At 39.3% G+C, this 26636-nt stretch overlaps 1 protein-coding gene across 7 annotated transcripts in view; it reads right to left on the bottom strand.

The window, feature by feature from the left end:
* Nucleotides 1-2367: 2367 nt before the first annotated feature.
* Nucleotides 2368-26636, bottom strand: part of EZH2 (enhancer of zeste 2 polycomb repressive complex 2 subunit) — an 84625-nt gene continuing 60356 nt past the window's right edge. For all 7 annotated transcript variants that reach the window (XM_037889974.2, XM_037889978.2, XM_043540503.1 and 4 more), the window contains 12 exons: nucleotides 20891-20982; nucleotides 18995-19235; nucleotides 18395-18564; nucleotides 17934-18028; nucleotides 12041-12081; nucleotides 10294-10419; nucleotides 8847-9025; nucleotides 7993-8088; nucleotides 5513-5594; nucleotides 4479-4559; nucleotides 4229-4313; nucleotides 2368-2683 (listed from right to left, as the gene is read on the bottom strand). In XM_037889974.2, coding sequence (XP_037745902.1) covers nucleotides 2623-2683; nucleotides 4229-4313; nucleotides 4479-4559; nucleotides 5513-5594; nucleotides 7993-8088; nucleotides 8847-9025; nucleotides 10294-10419; nucleotides 12041-12081; nucleotides 17934-18028; nucleotides 18395-18564; nucleotides 18995-19235; nucleotides 20891-20982 — 1349 coding nt within the window. In that variant the 3' untranslated portion in view covers nucleotides 2368-2622. The remainder of the gene's footprint in view (nucleotides 2684-4228; nucleotides 4314-4478; nucleotides 4560-5512; nucleotides 5595-7992; nucleotides 8089-8846; nucleotides 9026-10293; nucleotides 10420-12040; nucleotides 12082-17933; nucleotides 18029-18394; nucleotides 18565-18994; nucleotides 19236-20890; nucleotides 20983-26636) is intronic.

Raw genomic sequence — 26636 nt, 5'->3', positions numbered from 1 at the left:
GTTTTAAAGTGCTGCATTTTTGACACACTGACTTGTGTGCAAGCCATGGAGTTGGTGGTTGTTTTGGGTTAGGCTCATTCAAAAATGTTTCTGCAGAACACTCGGCACTTTTCCCTGGGAAGAAGGACTAAGCTAGAAATGGAGGGGGGAGAAAATGGTTACAATGCCAGAAATGGTTATTGCTCTGCTATGGCTTACCAAGCTCCTTGTTTAAACTGCAGCCCGATAGTTTCTACACAAGGATAGGAGTGCTCTGGACCAACAAACAGAAGCAGAAGAAAAAATCTGGTTAAAGTGAGCTAGCAGATGGATTTATAGCCACTTTCTGAGATGGCCTGTGGAGAACCCAAGTTAATAGAGCAGCAATTATCCATTTCTGCTAGTGCTCCCAAAATACTGAGAAGGGTACAGGGTGGCAACAGGTCTATGGAGTCTCCAATATAAGCTGGCTGCAGGCCTGCATGGCTGCTGTTTTTTCTGTAATGAGGTATGGATGAATTCTTGGTTTCTGCTGGAGCCTTTGAAAAATAGCTACAAGATAGTGGAAGTTGTTCCAGCAGAGACCGATGGAAGTTACTCTAGCCTTAGGATAATGCGTTGCTGCATTATTTCAGCATGAGGGAATACCACTGGTGAGTACTGAAGGGACTGCTGACATTGCAGCACTTGCCTTCTGGAAGCTAATGGCACCAGTTTGGGACCACTACAGTGGTGGCTGTCTGTCAGGGAGGTTTGTATGGCAGATGTTGCAGGGGTGAGGGATCAAGGTAACTAATACACAGAAGATCCCTGGGGGATAGAAACTGGGGTTTGAGAACTGTGCTCCCATCTGGCATGTGACTATAATTTAATACCCAGTGTGTACCTTCTTGCAGTAACATTCATATACTGAGCCCATCTACTTTGTGAAAGTTTATCCTTGCCCTTGTCTGCAGTTTTGAGTGATCGGGCTCTGGCAGCTGTTGTGCACCAAAAGCAGAGAACGAATGCCAACTTTCACACTAAACTAAAAACCAAGCTAATCCCAGTTCAAAACAAGCCAATCCCTAAGTACCCAACACTCTGACTAGATTCCCTCCAGTGTGCAGTCTGGGACTGTGGTAGGGCCACTGTGCACCTCTGACTCCCCCCTTGCTTGCCAGGAGTTTAAATCAAAAAAAAAAAAAAAAAAAAAAAAACCCTATAACCTAAAAACAAGCCCAATTTCTGTTTTTTGCCCCACAGGTTTGGCATGTCGGTTGGCAATAGCAGCTCTTGCAAATGAAGGAGGATGAATCTGGGAAGTAAGGACAGAATAAAACATAATATGCTGACAATAGCTGGTTTTGACCTTTCTTAAAGGTTTCATTTTGAACCTTACTGAAATGTCTTTGTACAGCAACTTGTTCCCTTACAAACTTTCAACCAGTTCTCTCTGTACAGCTGAGTTCCATAGTGGGTGCTGCCCTGTTTTGGCAAACTTGATGGCTGTGCAGTAGTAAATCAGCCAGGATCACGTACGACTATTACAAAAAAAGCCATTTCAAATCTATCCACTTCAGACTTGCAGGTGTTAGTATGCTGAGGCCAATGGGCTCTAGTGTACAATATACCCTAAAACAGTGGCCACATACATCAGCTCATCTAGATATTTGCCTAGTTTCACAATACACTACATAAAAAGTACTAGAAACAGTGACTTATTTATATACTATACACTGAAATGTAAGTACAAGTCTCAGTAATTAAAAAAATCAATTAGAATATAAATATTGTATTGTGATTTTGTGAACAAGTAGTTTTAAAGTGAGGTAAAACTTGGGGGTATGCAAGACAGAAAGGGGTACAGTATTCTGGAAAAGTTGAGAGCTTTAGGGCAGTGGAAGGACACTGTTCCATACTTACTTTTTCCCTTTGGAAGAGAATTAAGATAAGTGTAGTTTAAGAACTAAAGTAGCCTTAAATCAGGCTTGTGTGTAGAGGCTGTTAACTAAAGGCATGCATTTAAAGCGTATTAATTAACATAGACTAACTTAGCTGAACGTCACCTAGAGTGCAATTAAGATGCCCCCACATACAGTTTGGAGAAAGGGTCTGTGCCTGCCCCAATTTAAAGACTACCAATCAGTTCAAGTGAATACATAGGTTTAGGTACTAACTTGTCCTTAAAAACAAAGCAGCAGGGGGATTGAATTCTATTTCCCAGTCAGCTAATTGTGTTTTAGTCCCCCACAGACAACAGGCTAGATAAATACTCATTTTAAAAAAAACAAAACCACACTTGTTGCTGCTTTTACCTTTTGTTTAAGTGCACTATGTACCCTCAAAAGACTCTTTCTCTACCAAAGTTATTTTAACAACCACTGTAGCTCAAATACACTCAAAATGAAGAAGTTCAAGTATCCTTTATTCAAGGTTGAAAAATGTACCACACCGCATTATTGCAAAAGTTCATTGGTACAAAACACTTTGCAGCTAGTGAGAAGGCAATAAAAAGTTGATTTTGAAATTTGTTACTATAAATTACTGGTACAGTACTTTGCAAATTCAGAATTTCAAATTGCATCATTTTTCTAAAATTGCCCACAGTACTAGAAAATTCCTGGAGATAAGGCAGCTGTTCAAAAGTAGAGGTAGCTGGTATCAAGGGATTTCCATTTCTCTTTCAATGCCTACATATTTCAGTGCATCAGCCTGGCTATATCTGGGGAGGAAAAAAGACGTACATATCAAATACAAGATTAATAAAGTTGTAGCATGCTCGGTCCCATCAGTAACGTCAAGAGGAGTTTAAGGTGCTGAGCCTCTCAAAGATATTGGGATCCAATCACATAAAAGGTTGAACACAATTCTGTTGCTTTTGTGCCCTTGCATTTAAGTTATTGCGCTAGAAGAAGACAAAGGAACAACCATGGTGGTAGAGTGCTCTAGTGCTGTGAGAGCCCAATTCATGTTAAAACAGAGACTGGGGTAGAAATCAGTGTGCATAGACTTGCGGGAATTTCATTTAACTGATAAATAATGCTTAGTTGGGAGCTTTTTTTTTAAACTTTAAATTTCCAGTTGTAGGGGAAGAAGGGGAGGAAGAATAATACCAGACATTGTATAGCTTGTGTTAACTATGATAAGAGTGTCTTGAATATCAACATAATTATCTTGAAATCAAAAGTTCTCAAGCAGCATTTTTCTCACTTTGACTGATGGAAATATTTTTTCACCAGTGTGTGTATGTACAGTGAAACAATGTTTACTGAAATTTGCCAATAAAAACCTAATCCATCCAAGGCTAAGTATAAACTGATCGTGAATAAATTTAGGCTGGAAATTAGATGGTTTCTAACCATCAGAGGAGCGAAACAGCCTTGCACTAGTCTGATAAATATATAAACAGGACAGATGGTGGGTTGCCTGTCATAGCAGGGGCCTGAACGCAATGACCCAGGAAGTTTGTTCCAAAGTTGTGTTTCCATAAACGGCAATCACAGTGGACCAGATTTCTAAAGCTACTCAAGCTACTTTAAATCACATTTGGATATGGGACTTAGCTGTCAAAATCATTTAGGCTTTGCAACACTAAGCAGAGCAATGCCTGTCTTTAAAAATCTGGTCCAGTGTGCCGTCAGCACTAGACAATGAACGGTGCAACTGTTTGCTCCGCCTGTGTGTTTAAATAGCACATAAGGCAGGACACTTAAGCCTAATCTATACTGGAAAAGCACCAGTAGCACAAATGTTTTATTTTGCTTGGGAATTTAAAAGAAACAACTCACAAGCACTTTAAAAATGTCTCAATCACCCCTGACAGATTTTACTGGCAAAAGTTCTAAGTGTAGATCTGGTCTTTTGTAATTGGCAAACTTGGATGTTGGGGGGGGAATACGTAAAGTTTAGGTACTTGTCCCATCCTTGTCTCTTTCGTATAGAACAGTGATATTCCTCCCTATAAGGCCTGGGCTTTAAGTGTTCAAGGTTCTGACTACCTGCTTTAATTAGACTGTGCCTATGAGTTCCAGAGACAGAAGTGCCCCAAGTTCATGGCTGTCTCCTTCGCCAGCAAAATCCCAGCATTTGAGGGAGGAAGACAACTGCTGGCATAAGGCATCTGCTGAGACCCAAAGATGGTTTTGAGGTAAAGAGTGAGGCATCTAAATGACATGATCCAATCTCAGATATTAAAGGTTCAATGTGATGAAAAATCAGGCTTGGCCACAGTGGCCCTAGAACAAAGATCTTGTTATAGTGTACCAACCTGTAGTCAAAAAACAGCTCTTCACCAGTCTGAATGGCTCTCTTCGCAAATATACCTATTCTGTGATCTCCATTAACCATCATAACTGTTTAAAAAGAGAGAGAGAGAGTATAAGGTCAGGGTCTTAGCTCACATTTGCATGACTTATTTGTATTTACACATTCTGCCACCATTTAAACGTGTATTCTTATTCAACATTCAACAATAATGATGTTTCATGTATTGTTAGACTAACTTTGTCTGGTATTACCTTTTGCATAGCAGTTGGGATTTACTGAATGGTTTGCAAAGCGGATTTTGTTACCCTTGCGTGTTGCATCAACCACAAAATCTAGAAGAGAATGTGAGCAGTTAGAAAAGGTTTCTTCTAAAGAGCTTTCTAAGCACATCTGAGAATATGCTGTACAGCTCATCGCCTATTTTATGCACCTGCCAGGTTATAACTTTAGTGTGTTCAGCTTCACACATGAAAGTCATTTTGAAAAACCTTCTCCGATGTTAACTTTTCCTCAGGGAAGGCTAACAAGTTGCTATATTAAAATATCATGGCATTTGTAGTTAAACATTCTAAACTTCCTAAAATTGAGGTTTCCACCTGCTAATCTTTTTACACATTCCACCTCCATCCATCTCCGGCCCAAATGATGTACACTGATGTTTCTAAATTAGATGGATTCTTTCCTTCCAAGTCTACAAGCTGTTTAAAATGTACTGACCTTTTTATATAAAGAGCTTCCTTTATGAACTTTTTGCAGCACTCAGGGCTAGATCCACAAAGGGACTTCAGTAGTGCAACAGTGAGCATTGTGACACCTAACTTTTAAGCACCATGCTGTCCCGTAGCATCCCCAGCCATGAGGTAGGCTCCCTATGCAGAGCATAGGGAGAGTTAGGTTCCTAATAGGATTTCTCAGAAGCCAGCATGCTGAGCTGGGAAGGGCCTAAAATAGGCCCAATCTCTTTCCTTAGCATTTCCTACTGCCTAAGCCCCATCTATGAAAGGTGTTTAGGCACCGGATTCTTGGACAAACCCTTTCACAAAGGACAGTTACAGAGGACTCTACATGTACATGAGGCCCAATATGGTAGGTATGCTCTGAGAGTGCCCACTGGATCAGGCCCCGCAGGTGAGATAGGCAGGAATCACCTACTCTGAGAATCCCACCTGGACATAGAAGTGAACACTGGCAGAATTTAGGTGCCTCCAGGGTTAGGTGGCAGCTAAATGGAGGTTTTGAAAAATCTTAGTTGTGTCAATTAAAATCAATAGCTAAACATACGTACCGTTATTCAAATTGAATAGAAAGCTGCACATGTACTTGTCATATACCTTCCCTCTTCTGTCTGCCTCATCCTGAGAAATAATCTGAAAGAAATATTGCTTATAAAAAAGGCCATTTATTTTTCAGCTGGTAATGGAAATAGCCTACAGCCTCAAGCAGGTCCGTCTCTCATGCCTACTCAGACTGTATGTCAAAGTTGCTCCACATCTAAAGCCCATCATAACTGGAATCCTAACTTTTCAAAGACTTATTGCATTCTGGAATGAAGTTGATACTGCAAGTGGAATTAAGACAGAGAAAACTTTAACACTACAGCTAAGGCTGACAAGTGGTCTTAGATTATGCTGTTCTGTGGGTGGATGCAAAGACAATGACTGCAAGACTAATAAAAGTCTATAGCTGTCATCTTGGAGACATTTCCAATTCAGCATACGAAGTTACACTAACTAGGGCTTTCTCTTATTTAGTAACCCAAAAGAGCACTATCAGCTCAGCCGAGAAGGGAGACATTTATTTTGTTATTCTGTTTCTCTAAAGATATATAAACTTTAAATAATTTTTTTTTTTAAATTTAACAGTTTTCAGTTCAACCCATTTAAAATTAATTTTGAAATAGATAAATCATTTAAATTAAATACATAAAATAATATTAAGTACTACATGTTTGCAGCCACATTTTAAGAAAGGTCAAACCACTGAACTGGTAGAAGTCACTGGCTAAGCATCTGGAACCAATTCGTTGAAATGCTAAACCAGCTTTTAACATCAATAGCCTCTTCTGCAGGTTCAGAGAGAATATTTTCTTTGTTTCAGTTTATTCAACTAGTTCAGTTCAATTACTAGTTCATTCACAGTTGAAAAAGCAGGAAAGCTTGTTTTCCTTTTCCAATCTATAAATAAAAACTAGGTGTGAGAGGATGAGATCTACTAGTTCTGAAATCTTGAAGGTCATGGTGATCAGAAACAATCACTACAATTTACTAACAGATAATTACTTCCTTTAATAAATCAGTTTTAACTACAAAACATGTTTTGATAAACTTTTTTTCCCTTTTATATATCCAGCCCACTTAAGGTAGTTTTATTTAATTTTAAAAAAAATTAAAGCTGTTGTTGTGCATTTTCAATCAAATCTGAAAACAGAGCTTGATACAAAAGTTAATTATCTAGTAAAGAAGAAAGCATCTTCACCATTTTCTAAAAAGAAACATTAAAAATCTAAATGTAAGTTAAGCTACATATCTGCTTAAATAAATGTGTACAGCTATATGTATTCTCCTGGTTAGCAAAAGGAAGCACCAAATTTAGTGTAAAGACTACTTAGTTGCAAATCAACATGTTTAATAGTTACTAACCAATAAGGATCAACCTTTCAATTGCAAAAAAAATGTACAAATGCACAACATGATTTAATCATACTGTGATTGAAAATGACAATTTAAATCAAAGCAACTTAAATCAACTCACTCTGTGCAGGACACTCACTTCTGGGCCTTAGCTCTCCCTTTCACACAGCCTGATATCGGCATTTGGGGCGGTTAGAGGGCAGTATTGCATACTGAATCTTGGCAGTCTCTTATGCTGGCAGTCAAATGATTTTGCCGGAAGCTCCAGATTTATTTTAACTGGGACTGCTCTTTAGATCAGTGTTTCTCAAACTGTGGGTTGGGATCCCAAAGTGGGTCGTGACTGTTCTACCAGGGTCATCAGGGCTGGCATTAGACCTGGTGGGGTCGGGGGCTGAAGCCCAAGCCCAAGGGCTCCAGCCCTAGGTGGCAGAGCTCAGGTTACAGGCCCCCTGCCAGGGGCTGAAGCCCTTGGGCTTTGGTCCCCCCACCCAGGGTGGCAGGGCTCTGGTGGGCTCAGGCTTCAGGTCCCCCCTCCTTGGGTCATGTAGTAATTTTTGTTGTCAGAAGCAGGTCCCCGTGAAATGAAGTTGAGAAGCCCTCCTTTAGATCCATCCTCTCTTCCAGCCTCATCCTTACAGGCACCCAAAAGTCATGAAAAATCTTGCCAGTGGAAAAATGTCAGTATCAACCATGGATTCAGCTATGTATACTAGATGCTAGGGAAGCTTTTATTCTTTTGGCAATGCCAAGACCTTGAAACCTGCTGTGAATTATTGTATAACATTCCTTTATTCCTCAAAAGGGTACTAAATCTACAAACAAGCTAGTTCCCAAGCCTGGAGCCATTTAACTAGTTTTGCTTTATAATTAGTCAAGGTCACAAACTGATACATCACTGAAGAAAGTGACCTTGATTATTTTAGTGAGACATCTATTTTTAAAAAACAAATGTCTTACGCATAGAGCTGTAACGATTAAAACATACATTTGAAGCAGTGGTTTTCAACCTGTGATCCTTGGACTATTTCTAAGATTTCCTAAGATGTCCGCACCTCCAGTCAAAATTTTTTAGGGGTCTGCAAATGGAAAAAGGTTGAAAACCACTGACTTGAAAGGTACTATCTTTCCTTACCTCACCACAGTACTCAGAGATGAATTCATTCTTCTGTACGGGATCTTTGATGAAAATTCCCCAGCCCGCCACATCTGAAGGTGCCAACAGCAAATGCTAGAGAAGGGGAGAAACAAGAAACGTATCATCTGACTTGAGTTTTCTGGAATGTTTAAATGATAAACATACACAGTCGCTAACACTTGGGAAGGGAGGGTGGGGTCGGGGAAGAAGGTGCACATAAAGGAGATCAGATACAGTGCTAATGAAAAAACATTCCAGGGTAGAAGTGGCCACGGGGTAGAAATTGTTTGGTTATAAATCCAAGTAACAAGACACATGCGTAACTGTATCTTTCTATACTAAAGGCCTCCAGATCAGAATATTAAAAAAAACTTGATAAATTAAGAGATTTTTAAAACTGCAAAAGTCTGCTTGTAAAAGTGCAATATTTACCATTTTAATATTAATCTGATTATGGAAACCATGAACTAGTGCTTTAAAATGCTATTTTTTTCAACCTACAAGAAGTGATGCTCAGCTTCAGTTTACATATGTTGCACGCAAGTTAGTACTGAAGAAAACAGTAGATGTTCCATTCCATAGTGGCACAAGTTGCATAAGGAGCTGTACAAAGATGAGTAAAGTAGCACATAACTCAGAATGGCAAAGTAGGTGGAAACCATTTTCCCTTTCAGACTAGTCTCTCTCTTTTTGTTGGCCAGAAAAACCACAGGAGAGTCCAAACTCCAGTGCACTTGGGATTTTTTGGCATGAAAACAATATTAGGCACCCCCCTCATTGTACACATGATGTAAAAAGGCAAAAACAGTGGAGCTGGGAGGACGTGTGTGTAGAAAGGTAAGCATATACACCTTTTTGGATCCCCGCTGAATGCTGCAGTTCTTGCAAGACACATTTTTGCTGTCCCAGTGATCGGCTGCTCCACATGTTAGACAGAGGTCTGGATCACATTCACGTACAGCCAGATAGCATGGACACTGCTTAGTGTTGCACTGTGCTTTGCAGCGGCATCCAGGAAACCTGTTTTGGCCTTTAATGAGGAAGGAAAGATAAATAAGTAAACATGAAAAAAGGATCACAGTTCATGTCCTAAAGTTTAGCAAAAATACATTGATTTCTTGCTCCAGATGTCTCATTTCTCCAATACTTAAGGTTAATACAAAGTGAACAGGGTCAGGCAGGGTGTGTCTTCGCAGCCTGCAGCTGTGAGCCTCCCAGCCGGGATGACAGACTCAGACTGGTACTCAAAAATTGCTATGTAAGCAGCACTTTGACATTGCAGCTTGGGCTCTGAAGCCTAGGGAGAGGGTGGGCTTCACAGCCTGAGCTCCAGCCCAAGCCGCAACCTCCAAGTACTGTCTATATAGCTATTTTTGGAGCACTAGCCTGAGCCAGCTGACCTAGGCCAGGAGGCTTATTACCAAGGGCTGAGGAGACATACCCTAAGGATGTTTTCTCTGCAATGTTCTACTGAATGAAGCAGCGTTCACCATATGCACTAGTTTTGAAACTCTTCCTTTAAACAGAGGCATGGTAAGTTTCTTTATGCAGGCCTTATATGCAAGAATAATCAACTCACTGCTCCTTAATGCCCCAGTCCTGCATTCATTTAAAGATGTTTCACTATGAGCATGTAGTCTCATTAAAAACTGCACCTTAAGTACGTATTTCAAAAATATTTAGATGTTGATCTACTTGGCGTTGTTAATGCTTAACTTATTTAGAGATTTCTGTATCTTTAGAAATTCTGAAAAGAACCAGGAAGCCAGCGTACGGGTGTGTGTGTATGCCCTTGTTTCTTACCCTAGAAATATCAGTAAGGCAAAGTGTGTTTTTTTCTGGTTTTGTTGGAGGACCACTTGGAGGCAGAGTATTTATTGTGAGCGTTTAACTCCCTACTTGAATGGGTGAGGGTGCTGAATTTATAATAAAGACTCTATTCAAAGTGTAATTAGCCATTAAAATTAAACAGGCGTTAACAAAACCAAAGAGATGTAAAAAGACTAACTAAAAAGCACTTTCACTCCTTACTTGTAATGTCATCGTTTATGCTTCTGGTCACCTAGACATAACCTGAAATAATCATTTTTAAAAAGCGGGGGGGAGGGGGGGCGGGCGCCTCTCTGAAAACTTTCCAGGCCTTCTTTAAATGTCAAAAAACAGGAAAAAATAGCACCAGCCCATGTTTTTGCCCTTTGTAGGCCTTTTATTTAATACCAGCAGTAAATTTGTGTCTACAAATGAAACCAGTCTATGAAAAAAGACACTCAATTGTAGACACCTTCCAAAATTACTTACATTCTGAGCTGCACTGACAAAACTTCTCACAAAAGTTCTGAGCAATTACACAAGGACATGAGCTGTCACAAGGCTGACGAGGATGATCACATGGCTGGTAGTTGTAAACATGATTAGAGGACCCATCTGAATAAAAATAGTAATAATTTGAAAAGATTAAGAATGAGAGAACTGTAAATTTGGTAACCAAAAATCTCAAATAGGAAGTCCCTTCTTAAAATTCACTTCACCAAAAGAGGCCTATCAAACCTACTCTTCTCAAAGTATTAATAATAACTAAACAAAAAGCTGTGGCATTAACAAGATGCATGTTAACTTAATTACCGAGTTGCTTGCTTGCTGTTGCACCTCACTCCTCATATTACTAATCTGTAGTGTATTTAGAACCTAAGAGCTCATTTACAGTGGGAAGTGACGAGCAGAACTATAGCGGTATAATATTACTAGCATGGGCACCGACTGCATGGGTGCTCCAGGGCTGGAGCAACCACAGAAAAAAATTAGCAGCTGTTTAGCACCCACCAGCAGCCAAGCTTCTCTTCCTCCCCCCGACTCCTGCCTACCTGCAGCCCACCACTGATCAACTCTTCCCCCTCTCTCCCAGTGCCTCCTGCATGCCTTGGTGGAACAGCTGTTGAGCAGCATGCCTGAGGCATTGGGAGGGATGGGGAGGAGCCGGGACAGGGCACGCTCAGGGGGGGAGCCTTGGGGAAGAGGTGGAGTGCAGGCAGGGTCAGGGGTGGAGCAGGGGGTGAAGAGGTGGGGCCTGGGGTGGAGCAGGGGTTGAGCACCTCCAAGGAAAATTAGAAGCCAGCACCTGTGAATACTGTAGCTCTGTATGTGGACAATCTAGACCAGTAGACATGCTGGCTGCTGCTTCCCGCAGCTCCCATTGGCCAGGAACAGCAAACCGCAGCCACTGGGAGCTGCAAGCGGCTGTGCAAATGTAAGCAAACTGTTTGGCAGCCCGCCAGCAGATTACCCTGACGGGCCATGTGCAGCCCACAGGCTGACCCCACTGATCTAGACTACAGTCATTTTTATTCCACAAGAGAAATTATACTGCTTAGCAATACCCATACAATTATACCACTATATTTCTGCTGGTCAATTTCCCTGTGATGATAAACCCTAAGCTCTGAAGGCAGGAATCTTGTTTTTCACTTTATCTGTAGAGCAGCTAGTAGACTTTGGGTGCTATATAAATTAATATCTGCCTTCAATCCACTAGCACTTATGCTGGTTTAGGTGTATTTGTATAATGTTGCATCTGTTTCAGTTAACAACCAAGCAGCAATTAATTAATTAAAATAAAAACTTAAAATCCACCTCTGAACAGAAGATTATTCTTTAATCAAAGTCTCTCCCATCCCCACAAATTTCCAGTGCATCTTTTAAAATAAAGAACAAAACAAAAACCCCCACACAAATGCAGCTCATCACAATAAGAGTTGTGCTGTGTTATTTGTACTATAACAAGGCCTACCTAAAGTGTTATGAATTCATTGCCTCCTTCCTGTTTAGTTTTTTTTTCTTTTAAAATATGCAAAGCTTTTTCTGAACAGCTGCATAAACAATGTGGAATATCCTCTGTCCCTGCTATATCAGTAATGTATGGTTACTATTCTTCAGTCTCCTTATGACGCCTGACTCCCCATAAAAAGTATAAAATGGCCTAACGTCATTCAGAAAACATTAGTAGGATCTTAAAAATTCAGGACATAAAGTTGAATGGAAAGATGCTAACCCTTTTTCAGCTGTATCTTTCTGCAATGAGCAGCCCACAACCTGCAAAAACACAAAACAAACACAAGAAGGTTGACAGGAACTCCTCCTGTACTGGGCTGGGGAATGTAGCTGCAGTTCTATCACCTACAACATCACTTTTAACTGGGAAAGTCTTCTGTAACAAGAATTCCTAAACCTTGTACATCGAAGTTTTACAGCAGATCCTTCACACTAGTCCAGTTTACTGATAACATCTGGCGACATCAACGTGCTTGAGGCGATTTACAATCTACTAAAAATGATGTTAGAAACTAGTGTTTTTAATTTAGCTTTAAAGCTGTAATTCCAATATATCGTTTCTTTAGCAGTTAAAACTAATTGAACTACCAAGTTTCACCATAATAAAGTTAAAACAATTGCAGCCAGGATTCCCTAAATTTATATTCCCAAGGAGTTAATTCATATGTTTAAATACCAACATTAAATTTCTATTGTTTGTGAATATGGGACAGACTGTCAATTTGCTTCTGTACAGATCTCCATTTCTAGAGAGAGTTAATTATTGTAACTGGTACACGTAATGCAGAGTGTTGTGTGTAGTGAGAAATTCTCATGGTAGATTCAAATGTTTAAGGAACAGAACCATGAATCTGCATTTCTTTCCAATGACTACGAACACCCAGAAGTTCTTCTTTCAAACATTAGGTACATTTAATACCTGTTAAGTTCTTTTCTGCACAGCATTACGTCAATTTGGATTCTGTTGGATTACTGTTTTTTCCTCCTGTGCACCCAACAGCTTTAACCAAACATAACACGATTCTCCACACAGCTAGCTTACATTAAATATATGTTAACCTGTTCTCCATCAAATTAAGTAGACTCTTGTCAAGGTAACTATGAGACTCAGATTTCATGCTCTTAATTTCTTCGGATTTATAAGTTTTCTTAAAAAAAAAAACAAAAAAAAAACATGCTATACAAAACAGATTTAATTCCTTTTCATAGATTCACAGATATTTAGGTCAGAAGGGACCATTATGATCATCTAGGTGGGTCACTCCAAGTGGGTATAATACTGAAGTAAAAGGATATAAACAGGTAAAAATTCCTATTTCTGCACTGTATTACTTCAATTAAGAGATACAGAACCTCTCTAGAAATCTGCTTCCCAACTACTTGAAGGGAGAAATAAGATTTCAAGTCAGAAAATTTAATATACCTCACATGATTAAGTTACATTCGCCAAACACTCTAGACTAGTTAAAAGTAGAAAAAAATACATAGCTGAACAATACTTCCTCCACAGAAGCTTTCCTTCCTTTGGCCCAAGATGATAATATGGATTAATAGTATGCCAATTCCCTACGGTGATGGAAGCTTTTCATAGATAAGACTCTTGAATGAACTTAAAATCAGACCTTTGATAATTATGAAGTGTCTATGAATTAAGTACCTCTCCAATTCTAACGAAGTAATATACTAATGTCCTGCAAAGGTTGAAGGTGTGCCACCTCCTTTCTAAGGGTGGATTAGATTTCATACAAAATTTGGGAAGGAGACTTGATTAAAATGAAAGATTAACACTGTGGCCAAGATCAGAACCAAAATAACTTTACATGGTAAAAAATCAGATATGGAAGTTGTGATGAATTATGCCAGCTCACTGACTCTTCTGGAGGAGACTAGGGCCACTTAAACAGTACTTTGAGAGTAAAGGATTAAAGGTATATTGTCACCATGAGTTCAGAGGGGGAATTAAAGATGACATTAGGGACCAAGTGAATGCTTCAACATGGGCCAACTGGGATAACTAGAGGTCTGACTAATGCTCTTCGATACTGGTGATGGGTGGCAACATAAACGCTTAGACTAGCATGGTGGCTTTCAGAAATTGAATGACTTAGAGGTGGAAGGTTGCTTGGAAGCACTGTACCTTTCCTTTAATGGCCTCAACAAGTGACATACTGGGGACAGGAGAAATGGTGGGGTTGAGAGATTTCTCACAAGTAATTCTATTTGTTATCTCTTCTCCCATCCTACTCAGCAACACAAGACAATGTTGTAATCTCAATTACCAGGAAGCGAAGAGGCAAAAGTGCCAAGTGGGAGATTTCCACAGCAAAGTAGTAGTAGGATAGTATAAAACAGAGGAACTTCAAGTGATCTTTCCCAAGGGATGTGGGATGGAATAAATACTGGACCATGACAAACACTTACTAGTGAGTAATTTCCCCTTACTGTACATGCCACTTCTCCCATTCTCCCCAGTAATAGTCAGGAGGTATTGCAAACATCAAGCCAGATGAGGTAGGTTTACCAAGAAGTGGTACTTGGAGAATCTTCCAGGCAAGAGCAATTTCAGTATATAGATACATGTTGGAAGGTGAGAAATCATTCACAAGTGTTGTTCCTAAATCCAGGTATCAGGAACAATAGGCTGATCAACAAAGTGGGAGACAAACTGATCTCTACATCTGGTTCCTGCCTGCCTGTGCATTTAATAAATGAATGCTTCTGGCTTATGTTCACTTCTGATTACTGAAATTGTCTATCAAATATGTTGACTGTTCTGGCTAAAAATCCAGAAGATGTGGACGTCAACCGGACAGCAGCTATAGACATTTCTGGAGAAACTTCTAAAATCTGTTCCTAGTAAAGGCATGAGGACAACACTGAATCTGTCTCTTGAGTTTAGAAATGAAAATTCAACTGATATATGTGGTTAGATCTGTTGGAAAAGCAGGTTTTTGCTTTTCTGCTTTTGTTCTCATTAGAGTCCTTTAAAGATGCCATGTCTAGGCTCGCAGTAAAAATGCAGCCTTTTGGAGGGGAATGGAAGTCATTTGGGTCAAGACATTAGCCACACTGCTTGCCAGGCCAAAATGATATTTAAGATGCCTTTGGCCAAGATCCTCAGTATCCTGGGCAGAATAATATAGAAAAGCTATAGCTAGATGCTGTGAAGAACCAATCCCTGAAGAATGAGGACAGAAAGAAGAATCCAAATGAAATCTATCTGACTAGAAATCATCAAGGATATTTCTTCACTTAAGTGTAGTCAAAGAAATCAAGTCAAGTCCTGTTTAACGAGGGAAAACAACTGATTACAGCTGATCATTATTGATCCAGTGAGATCAGAGGGAGACTGATGATGATTTCATTCATATCAGCTACACATGGATGAAAGCACGTCAGAATGAATGACTAAAGTACAAATTTCTTCTCCTCTCAGTGTATGGTTACATTCTTCTGAGTTGGTGGAACTGTTGCTCTTTATTCAAGTTGTTAAACTGGTTGTCTTATACAGAGCTGTCTTCTCAGTTTAATTCGGAAGAATAGCAGAGATGGTACATAAAAAGACACCTCAAGACCACTGAAGTTATTAGGCTCCTAACACACAGGTGTAAAAAAGAAAGTTGTCCTTTCTTTTTTGCACAGCATTATCAGGAATCTAAAAGACTTTGGCATAGTAAGGAGAGAGGGAAACTGCTCTTAGCAATGAGCAGGCTGTATTTCTTACTAGGCTTTCCATTCTTTAAGCAGACTGGCATGCTAAGATGGTATGGGAACCCAATGCTGCAGGAGGTTAAGTTTGGTAGTGCTGATGTGGAGTAAACAGTAGCAGTTTGGCCTGCAAGACAGCTTCAGCATGTTGGTAGAGAGGCAACCCAGACTGAACAGAAACCTTAATGAAAAAGTGCTACCAAGTCAGGTAGGAAAGATGTTACAAAAGCCCTTAACTGAGCCTGCTGCTGCTTTTTCTCCTCAATGAATGGAGTTCTTCAGAAGGATGGTGCCTGTGAATGTAGGAAGCCACTATGAATTGTTTTTCAGGCGCTCTCCTGTCTTCTGGCAGAAAGAAACTGGAACGTGCAGCAGGCTCTGGAGAGCCTGCAATGGAAGCCATGTCCCAAAATTAGGTGAGTTAGAGATAGGTTGTTCGACACAATTTAAGCAGTCTGGTTCCAGTACAGTAGATTCAGACTGGAAACAACATAAGGAACACTTTCTACCTCTTCATTATGAGTGTTTCAGCCACTTGTAAACCTCTAGCCACATCTCTCCCAAGAAGGCAGAGAAACAAGAAAACCATCATGAACAAGTGTTGACAATATTGTTTTGTTTTACTCAAAATATTTCTTACATAGGAGGAAAAGTAACCCATTAGTCTTTGAGCTGACAGTAAAATGCAAAATCTTTTTCCCACAGTACAGTGAAGAATCCAATGAGATGTTGTAAAAGCATTATAGACACCCTGAAATCACCTATCACTGACACATTGGGTGGGGAAGTGCTATACACCAATGTGTTCTTTCTGACTGGTTGCCAATGAACCAGAACAACAGAGAAAACCAGAATTCAAAGCTAACAACATTCCTAGAAAGAGCTGCCAACAGTCCAGTTTGGCTGGACAATTTCAGATTTTGAAAATCTTGCCCACCAAATGCCTCAGGACAGTCGATAGTGATGAAGCACAGGGAGCAACAGTACTATTATGATCTGAACAAAGCAGGACCTCTTCGAGCTGCTCACTGACCCCCTTTTCTGGTTTGATTGTCTCTCTACACTACAAGCAGTCAGCTCATTTTATCACTGTCAAAGCTTCTGTACTAAGATCAATGGAAGGCTCTCTTTGAGCAAGAAGACTATGAAACAGGTAGACAGGAACCAGGAAAGTAATAGGGATTAATTGCTGGAAAAAGTAGGGGGAGGGGAGAAACAGGCAGTCAGTTGGGAAAAATAGAAAGAAAAAGTTTTTCAAAGATCTCTTGGCTGCTGGGGGTTTGCTCTTCCTTTTTTCCTCTCACCCTTCTAGGAATACAAACATTCACCAGAATGCACACAGAATTGTCCCACGCTTGGGTTTCTGTTGGACCCCAGATTTTTAGTTAAGAAATTGTCCCTATCAAAAGTGTTCATACATTGCAAAGTAGATAGACAAGAAACAGTGATTTTCCAGCATATTCCAAGTTATTGCTTGTTTGAAGCATTACATTTTACCCTATGGACAAAATCTGCATACTAATTTGCAGAATATCTTCTATTCTACTACTACGGATTCAGACTATTACTGGGAAATGATATATTATAGTCACATAACTTCATTACTGACGTGTTATTTCTAAAAAAAGCCCTCAAGGAATCAATAACTTTTTTTTTGTAATGTTGCCAAAAAAATCTACTAAGTGGTAGTATCTCCTTTTGCTTCTTTTTTTTTAATTCAACAAAACCTAACCTATCCTACATTAATGTGAATTTTTGAATATTATAACATTGTCTGGAATAACATGAGTCTAACCCTAACTTGAATTTACTTGTTGCAATAAGCCTATAAGCACCTGTGAAGAACTTGACTATTTATAAAGGAGGAACAGTTTTGGGTTTCTTTGTTTGTTTTTTTTAAAAGAAGTGCTGTTTAAGACCAAAATATTTGAGAAATTGGACGATTTTGTTTCATTGATGTTCTTTGAAAGCAAAGAAATAAGGAGAAGAAACAAGCAGCCTTTTCTTTCAAAGACCTTACTTGTGTACTGCTGGTTCAGTAAGTCTCCTATGGCAGTGGTTCTCAACCAGGGGCCCAGGGCCCCCTGGGGAGCAGGTTTCAGGGGGTCCGCCAAGCAGGGCTGGCATTAGACTTGCTAGGTCCCAGGGCAGAAAGCCGAGCCCCACAGCTGAAGCTGAAGCCTGAGCAACTTAGCTTCATGGGGCCCCAGGCAGTTGTCCTGCTTGCTACCCCTTAACACTGGCCCTGGCTTTTATATGCAGAAAAACAGTTGCGGCACAAGTGGGCCGTGGAGTTTTTATAGCATATTGGTGGGTTGGGGGGGCCTCAGAAAGAAAAACGGTTGAGAACCCCGTCCTATGGGTTATCATGTTTAGCTTCTAAGGTTATTTAGTAACAGATTTACCTGTGCTTCCTCTTCTTCTTTCTTGGAGGAGTATCAACATCTTCAGCAGGAACTGGAGCAATAATACTAGATTCTTTTACTCTAAACTCATACACCTAGCAAGAGATACCATAACATATATCTCACTTATAGAAAATGAAGCTTTCTATTATTTTAGAATGATTTCCTCCAACACCTTACAAATTATAACAAGCCACAAAATATATTCCCTTTATAGATATATCTCTTATTTGATCTTAAATGATCAAATAAAAATAGCTGTGTATTTTAAACTGTATGATACATTGAAATCACTAAAATTCATGGTACACATTTATAAAAATCAAAGAAGACAGCATTCTCAGGAAAACCACGTTAGTTAATAAATGCTTTTATAAGAATGAGTAATAAATAACATATATTTTCTATCCAGTTTTGAAAATAGCATGCTGCCGCCTAAATAAGCAATTTCCACTTCTTACCTGCCTGCATGTTTTGGTCCCAATTAATCTAGCAATTGCACAGAAGTTGTCATAGTAGGTGCCAATGAGAACTCTGAACATCGAGGCTTCTGCACCACTCCATTCCACGTTCTCAGGAGGCTCAATATTTGGCTTCATCTTTATTGGTGTCTGACACCTGGAATTTGCCTCTGCAACATCAAGAGCATCAATCAGGTTGAGACTTCTCTCACAATTTAACTAAGTTTCCGTGACCCGTAAAAACATCAAGTTACGTGTGAACTGTAACAGAACAAAGTCCTGTTTTTTTTAGTGGGAAGACACCACATACAGGAGTTTTTACACATCTACAGACAGAAGCTATAATCAGACAGTGGGAAGAATTCAGGTAGCACAGTCTAGTTTCTGAAAGTATTCCGGAAACAGTGCTGAACAAATGAAGTTATTCTCAACTTTCATTGTAAGGCTCTCTGTGATAAAGATACTATCCCATATCTTCTAATTAAATTAAAAGTCCAAATACACTCAAAAATATGTTATTTCTAAGGTTGCTTAATTATGCTTTGGGCCCTCTCCTCACAATCACAATTCATTTCTTATTAAATCATTGATTGGCCTCACCAGAGGAACTGGATGTTTCATCTTTCTTCTCCTCCTCCTCTTTATCATTATTTTCACCTCCAGTTTCTGCTCCTGCTTCCCTGTCACTATCTGTGTCCTTTGATTCCAACACATTTATTGTTGGTGTGCTGGGCCTGCTGGTGTTATTTGGAAGTCTTCCTCTTCGGCGGCCACCTGGGCGCTTTGGCGGTGTCTTTATTCGCTCAGCAGTCAGAGCAGCTGCAAACTCCTTTGCGCCTTCCTAAATAAAGAATAATAGAGTCTTCAGTACATGGGTTTGAAATATTTTAATTTGGGGAGGAAGGAGATGAGAATGGATCACTAGTCACTTAAAGCCTAAATCATGAAAAAAATGCATAATTTACACAGCAGGTTACAGATAAAGTAACTATTTACATATTTTAATATTAAATCTAAAAATGTTTATCCACGATGCTTTTGAGTGTTCTCATGCTCATGATCTTTACTGTGTGCATCAGTAAAGTACACAGTTTGAGATCTCAGTTTACTTAGTTTTGATATTAGTACCCAAATTCTATTTTCACTTTGACTTAAAGAAATGAAAAAAATACTTTCATCTTTGATGATGGCACAAATAAGTATTTTCCAGCATAAAGTCCATTGCCAAAAAGCAGAAATGTTGGGAACTGTTAAGGTGTTATAGCTAAAACAGGTCTGGTATTACAAGGAAAGATGAATACAGCATAGTATTTTCTCTCATTTTCTTTGAGATGGAGATGATTGATAGAATGTACAGCAAACAATTTTTGGACTAGAAAATTATTTCTACTACAAAAATAACCCTTGGATCTGAGAGAAGTGGGGTGGGGTTTGAAACTATATCAACTAAGGTCTCCATACCTCAACCATATCAGCTTCTTAAGGGACACAAACATTGGCACTCCCTGACAATGAAACAAACCCCTGCAGTTTAAAATGAAATTTAAGACAGTTCATAACTCTCTTACACCTGCTATAGAAGCTCAGTAGACAAGTCCCAGACCAGGATTGGGCCTGTTAACAGTGCATTACTGAGAGAGGAAGATACTTGCAAAGGATCACCATACATCTGTGTTTTCCCCAAACATTTTCTTGTTTTTGATCCTTCACCCTCTGTCCAGGCACTTTTTCAAATAAGAGGCTATGTCCAGATTTTTGCAAACAGAGGTTGCAGTTCAGAAAGAGCTGTCTCCATGCCCAGCTTGGTCTCTCACTGCAGCCACAGCTGCTGGATCCTACCCACCCAGGCCCCAGCTCTGGAGATGGGGAGAGGCAGGGAGGTGCTGACAGACAGCAGGCGCTGTATTCTGGGCCTGCGCCAGTTGCCCTGCCACAGCTACAGGGAGGGGGACACAGCCCGGCACCTGGCCAGTGAGGCAGCAGGTACCCCATCCAAGTGCTCCTCCCAGTACACACACACAAACCCCTCCCACACACCCCAAATACTCCCTCCCAGTGTACACACACACACACAAACCCCTCCAGTTCCCCCCTCTCCTTCAGCTCCCCCTTTGGCAACGTCCTGAAATATGGTAACCCTATACCCACACTGTTAGAGGTATGTACTTTCATATGAAATAATTCAACTTCCCACTTAGAACTTTGGCCTGGTCACTGGAGTCACTATCCTTACTTTTGTGAAAAGCACTATGAAAGCTTTGACTGCAAGTTGCTAGCACCTAAATTTTACACCTTCATTAGCACAGTATCTCCTAACACTGTGTGGGACATTAGTCACTAACAGAGATTCCTATAGCACTACATAGTATGGCTTGACTGGATTCATTTGACTACGGACTTAACCTTTTTCAACACTTGATTTTTATTTTTTGCTAAATAGAAAGTACAAAAAAAACTCCCAACTCTCTATCTACCCAATGAAATAAGTTATCTTACCAGATGCTGATAACAATGCTGTCCACAAGGTTTATTATCTATTGCTGTTTCTGTATTCTTCCGTTTGTAAGTGTTAGGAGTTGCGTGGAATGCTGTAGAATAAAAATATTTCCCAAATAAGCATTTTTAAATATGTGTTTCACAAACAAATACTTGCAAAACTGAAAATTTATCTGAACTTCACCAAAAGTGGCCTGATGGCAATCATAGTAATAGTGAAAGAAAAACCTAAATGAGATATAATATATATTTATTTTTAATGGCAAATAAGAGTGGGCAAGTAAAATTGTGCAAAGCTGATAATTTATAGTATGTGTTTCCACCTATTCAGATCACTGTCTTAAGTAAAAATGATTACACTTTTCACCTTCCCACCCTCCCCCCCGCCAACCAGGGGCAATGTCCTGGATTAGTTTTGTTTCCCGCACCCTCTTTCAGAGAGCACTGGTACCAGTGGGAGTCAAATTTCTTATTCAGGGACTTTCCATCAAGAACATGCTCCTTCCTGCTTCAAGACCAGGACAAATAGTGGCAATCAATCCTCATTTTTTCAATTATCATCAAAGATCTCATTTACATTAAACCTTTGGAACTTTAAAAAGTGGGAGCAAATTCTTACTATACCCACTTCCAGGCCACTTTACACTGCTCTGAAAGTGTAAAGAGGCCTTAGTGTAAATGAGACTTCAGTGTTCGCACAGATGCAAAATCAGCTTTAATAATCCCCTAACTGTTCCTTTGACGATCGAAGACCACCTCAAAAGAACTCTTCAACACACAAAAATACAATAATAAAAAAAGCCCTTTCGAAATTCTTGACTTTCCTCTTTTTGCTGGGAGATCCTAAGTAGTGTGATTAAACATCTCCTCTCTCAACTAAGGGCTGGGAAACTCGCAGCTACACTGTCCACAGAACGTTTGTTCTAACTGATATGGGTGCTTTTGAAAATTCCACATGCAGCCTGATGGTTATATAATTAGTTCTCCAGTAATTTGAGGGAAAAATTGAGATGACCTAATGTTTCCAATTTCTTTTTAAGATGAAGGTTAAATACCACCTCTGAGGTCATCTTTATACATCATAAAAAAGCAATGAAGAACACACTTTAGTTCTGTGGTTCACCGTCAATATTTCAAGAGACATATTCATATGATCATTTGTTCAAAAGATACTTAGCCCTCGTAACCACAGATCAGGGTCACCATGGAAGCATAATCTAGGTAAGCTACCTCACTGATATCTTTCTGTATTAGCTACGCCTGAACTGAACAAATATAGCCAGGAAGGAAGATAAAAATCAACTCCTTTTCGGAGGAATCCAATGACAGGGAGAAAAAAATTGGTAAGAAACTGAATGTCACTTTTATATTTCGAGTGGGCTATTATACACAATGAGGAAAACAAATATTTTTACAAGTGCTATTAAATACAACAAGGTATTGTTCTTTAATTAAAAGAAAATGCGATCATTGTGATGCCCGCCTTGAATTCACAGCGCTCCGCTACCCAAGTCAGAAAATTAACCATTATTTTAGGGGGAGAGTTTAGGGTTGTTGGTTTTTTAAGCTACTATACAAAATAAGTAAAACTAACCCCAGTGTGGAGGGCTAATACAGCCCTCCATGACTCTACTTAATTCCTAGAGTGAGAATCAGGCTCTGAAAGGATAACTAGCCTCCATTTAACCTCTAGTATACATTGACTAATATTTATTTTTAAGGCTAGTGGAAGTAGTTACCCCAAAGATCTTTTACAATTTTGCCATATTAACATAACAGCAGTGTTTACATTTCTCCCTCAATTTAGTATAGGGAAAACCTGAACAACATGAATTATTTTCAAGCAGCAGCAAGTTAAGATGTAAAAGCAATTACTGTGCATTCATAAGATTGTATGTCAAGTCTCAATGGCAAGCAATTTAATTCCATAATGAAAATCTGATATTCAGATTGCACAATTCTGAAGCACAAAAGATAACAAATTTTAGACTATGGTAGTACATAGCAAAATACAGAGAAGAGTTTGAACTCAATATCATGAAGACTGAAACACTAAACATGCTGAGCCAGATCCTCAGCTGATGTAAATCGATGTAGCTCCAAAGACTGACATAGAACTGCACCAATTTACACCAGGATCTGCTATCCTCTTCGTGTAGTTCTAGGGTACTTTTTAATCCCACAACCTAAAAGGAACTGGTATATTTGGTTCCAATTTAAACCCAATAGTTACGAATAAAGCTCAGCTGAGGCTTAAGTAAGTACAAATTTAAAATAAATAATAATAATAATGGGGGGCAGGGGAGAGAAAACATTCATGGGACAAAGACTGTTCCCAAATATTGTATCAGCTTTGTATTGCTCCACGTAGGCTTTGTAATCTGATGTCTGAAATTGAGATTCTTAAGCACCATAAGTCTTTACATTGCTTTATAATATCAAATAAAATATTAACAATACTATTTGAGTTAAAAAGTTCTTATCACCAGGTGCTGCAAATTTATTAAATAACTCCTTACCAAACACTATATTTAAAAGTAATAGCTGCATTGTTGAACTCTCAATTACTAAGAAGTGCCAAAGTTCAGGATAAATGCACAACTTCAGCTCTGCCCCCTTTGAAGTATGCATTATACTTAACTTTAACATTTCCTCTTCCCCTACATTGATGTTTATAGCTTTAATATTGTACGTAGTTTCTGGCATGTATGGACATATTCTACACCTATAGATCCTTGATGTGTTCAGATGTTTTGTACATTAAATATATGAAATATACCTCAAAACAGTTAATGCCAGAAGTTTTATATATTATTTTTCAGTTTCTAAAAATAATGAAGGGAAGCAGGAAAACAGAAAGCAGTAACACAGAGGAAAAGCAAGTCTTTCAGTATTTAAAATTTTTAGTGCTGAAAATACGGACTTTTTATTGTTCTGAAAGACTTTTACTTTCTTCTGCATTAACAGTTTCTCCTCTCCTCTCCTCAATCCATAAGGAAAATGGCTCTGGATTAATTTGAGAACACAGTGGGGAATATTGATTGCAAATGGTTTACAAGACTGTAGCAATCTGCAGAAATCAAAACTATTTTAGTTATATGTATCAGTTTCACATGTGAACAGTTCACATGTGAACAACTCTTAGGGGTGCGGCTATATTTGTCCTAAAAACGTGTGCCAAAAATTCTCTCTGGTCTGCACAAAAGCAAATTAAAAAAAAAAAAATCTCTGCTGCTGCTGTTTCTGTTCTATTACAAACTAGGCATTTCAGCATTTTAACACATCATCATGGACATCTCAAAAAGGTAGTACATCAGGAGTTAACATACAAATACTTTAAAAAAATACACCACAAGAATTTTGTCTATATCAGTCAAAACTGTGTTGGGTATTTTTTGTTGCTGTTGGTCAGTTTCTGGGTGGGGGGCCAGGGGAGAGGACCCATTCACAAAGACGGGATGTCAATATTGTGAATAGAGAAGGAGTACTTGTGGCACCTTAGAGACTAACGAATTTATTTGAGCATAAGCTTTCGTGAGCTACAGCTCACTTCATCGGATGCATGCAGTGGAAAATACAGTGGGGGAGATTTATATACATAGAGAACATGAAACAACAGGTGTTAGCATACACACTGTAAGGAGAGTGATCACTTAAGATGAGCTATTACCAGCAGGAGAGTGGCAGCGGCGGCGGGGGGGGGGGGGGGGGGGGGGGGGGAACCTTTTGTAGTGATAATAAAGGTGGGCCATTTCCAGCAGTTAACAAGAACGTCAGAGGAACAGTGGGGGGAGGGGAGGGGATAAACGTGGGGAAACAGTTTTACTTTGTGTAATGACTCATCCACGCCCAGTCTCTATTCAAGCCTAAATTAATTGTATCCAGTTTGCAAATTAATTCCAATTCAGCAGTCTCTTGAAGTTTTTTTGTTGAAGAATTACCACTTTTAGGTCTGTAATCGAGTGACCAGAGAGACTGAAGTGTTCTCCGACTGGTTTTTGAATGTTATAATTCTTGACGTGTGTACGGTAACACCCATTGTTTCATGTTCTCTATGTATATAAATCTCCCCACTGTATTTTCCACTGAATGCATCCGATGAAGTGAGCTGTAGCTCACGAAAGCTTATGCTCAAATAAATTCGTTAGTCTCTAAGGTGCCACAAGTACTCCTTTTTGCGAATACAGACTAACACAGCTGCTACTCTGAATATTGTGAATGTCATTCTTGCTATAGTGGAAAGGGTTTTTTGGTTTTTTTTCGGCGGTTTCCTCCCCCAACAGTGGAAGGTTTCAGTTTCCTAGGGATGCTAGAGTCTGGAGGTTCATTCCATAGCCAGATCTTTTCAGTCAAGAATGGAATCATTCTCCTGGAATTTGTGATCTGCATTGTCTCCAATGGGCTCACAATCCTAAAGACCTTACTCAATCCTAGTGTTTATGAAGGTGCAAACGTTTAGACAGTATTTTAGGCTGAAATGTACATCTGCTCCATAAACAAGCTATTTGGGAAGTTCTCTATACCCAATGATTATCCTTCTTCTAAATTCTGTTATTCCAGACACTTAGGTATAACTACGAGCAAATGAAGACAGTAATACATGCTGTTCCAGTAATGTCATCACCTGTATATAAAGCGGTTCCCAGCTCATCAAGTATACTTGACATTTCAAAAGTTAATGACTACTACTTTCCAACATTTAACTAGAAAGTCAAAATATTTGGATAAAAAACTTGAAACTATATAAAGTGATGCTAGTATCAATAAGAAGGGGGTCTGGACTGATTAACAGGAGGATTAAAAAGAAAAACAGATCAAATGGGTAATTTCCATTCTCTCGTTGATTCTCTATGCCATTCCAGACACTTGGACCTCCCAAAGTAGCATTCTGATTGCTATAGGGTGGAATTAGCACCAGACAATGGGCTCCTCCATTTCCTCCAAAAACTCCATCTGCTGAGGTCTTGACTTCATCCTGCAATGCTCAGCAAAGGTGTGAAGGTAGCACATAGGAACATTTTAACAGATTGCTATCAGAGATGCATCTGCTTTGTCCAAGAGGCAGCTCATTCATATTGAGTGGACCCTGAACGCTGCCAACACTATCTTCTCACTACTGAAGTAAACCTTGCCGATTAGTTGTTTAGTCCCAATTCAACAAGGTGGATTTGGCTATATGTCCTTTTTTAACACCTTCATATAAAACAAACAGTGTCTCAATCTGAATTTCTGGGTTCTTTTCAGATAAATTTTTCAAGTTCTGGTTCCATCCAAACAATGCCATCTTGCTTCTTTGTTGTTACTGGGGGTAGGACAAGAAAAGTAGAAAATACATCCTGCTTCTGAAGGAAGGAGGAGGGGAACTTCATTAAAAAACATGTGGTGCTATCTTAAGTGCTACCTTGTCCTGATGAAAAACTATGTACGAAGGAAGCTTGAAGGTAGCAGGTAAGACCAAATTACCTTTTCATTATGGCTTGATTACCAAGCTCAATTACTTCAGTCTTAAAAAAATCTTTGTGATGCAATGAGCCCCCAATGGCACATTATCTGCATGAACTTGAAAGGTTACAGTTCCTGCTGAATTAACTTTTAGTGAGCCAGCATTCATTCCCATGTTCCAACTGTCCTGAAAAAATTCCAGGATATATGAACTTCCTACACAGCACAGGAATACCACCTATATTGCCACACCACCTTCCAAATTCTCATGCTGCAATGGGATAGATTTATCAAGATTAAAATG

The sequence above is a fragment of the Chelonia mydas genome, chromosome 2 (assembly GCF_015237465.2).
Source record: "Chelonia mydas isolate rCheMyd1 chromosome 2, rCheMyd1.pri.v2, whole genome shotgun sequence".
Lineage (NCBI taxonomy): Eukaryota > Metazoa > Chordata > Testudines > Cheloniidae > Chelonia > Chelonia mydas.
The sequence above is the reverse complement of the archived record's forward strand: the minus strand, read 5'-3'. Positions and strand labels throughout refer to the sequence as shown.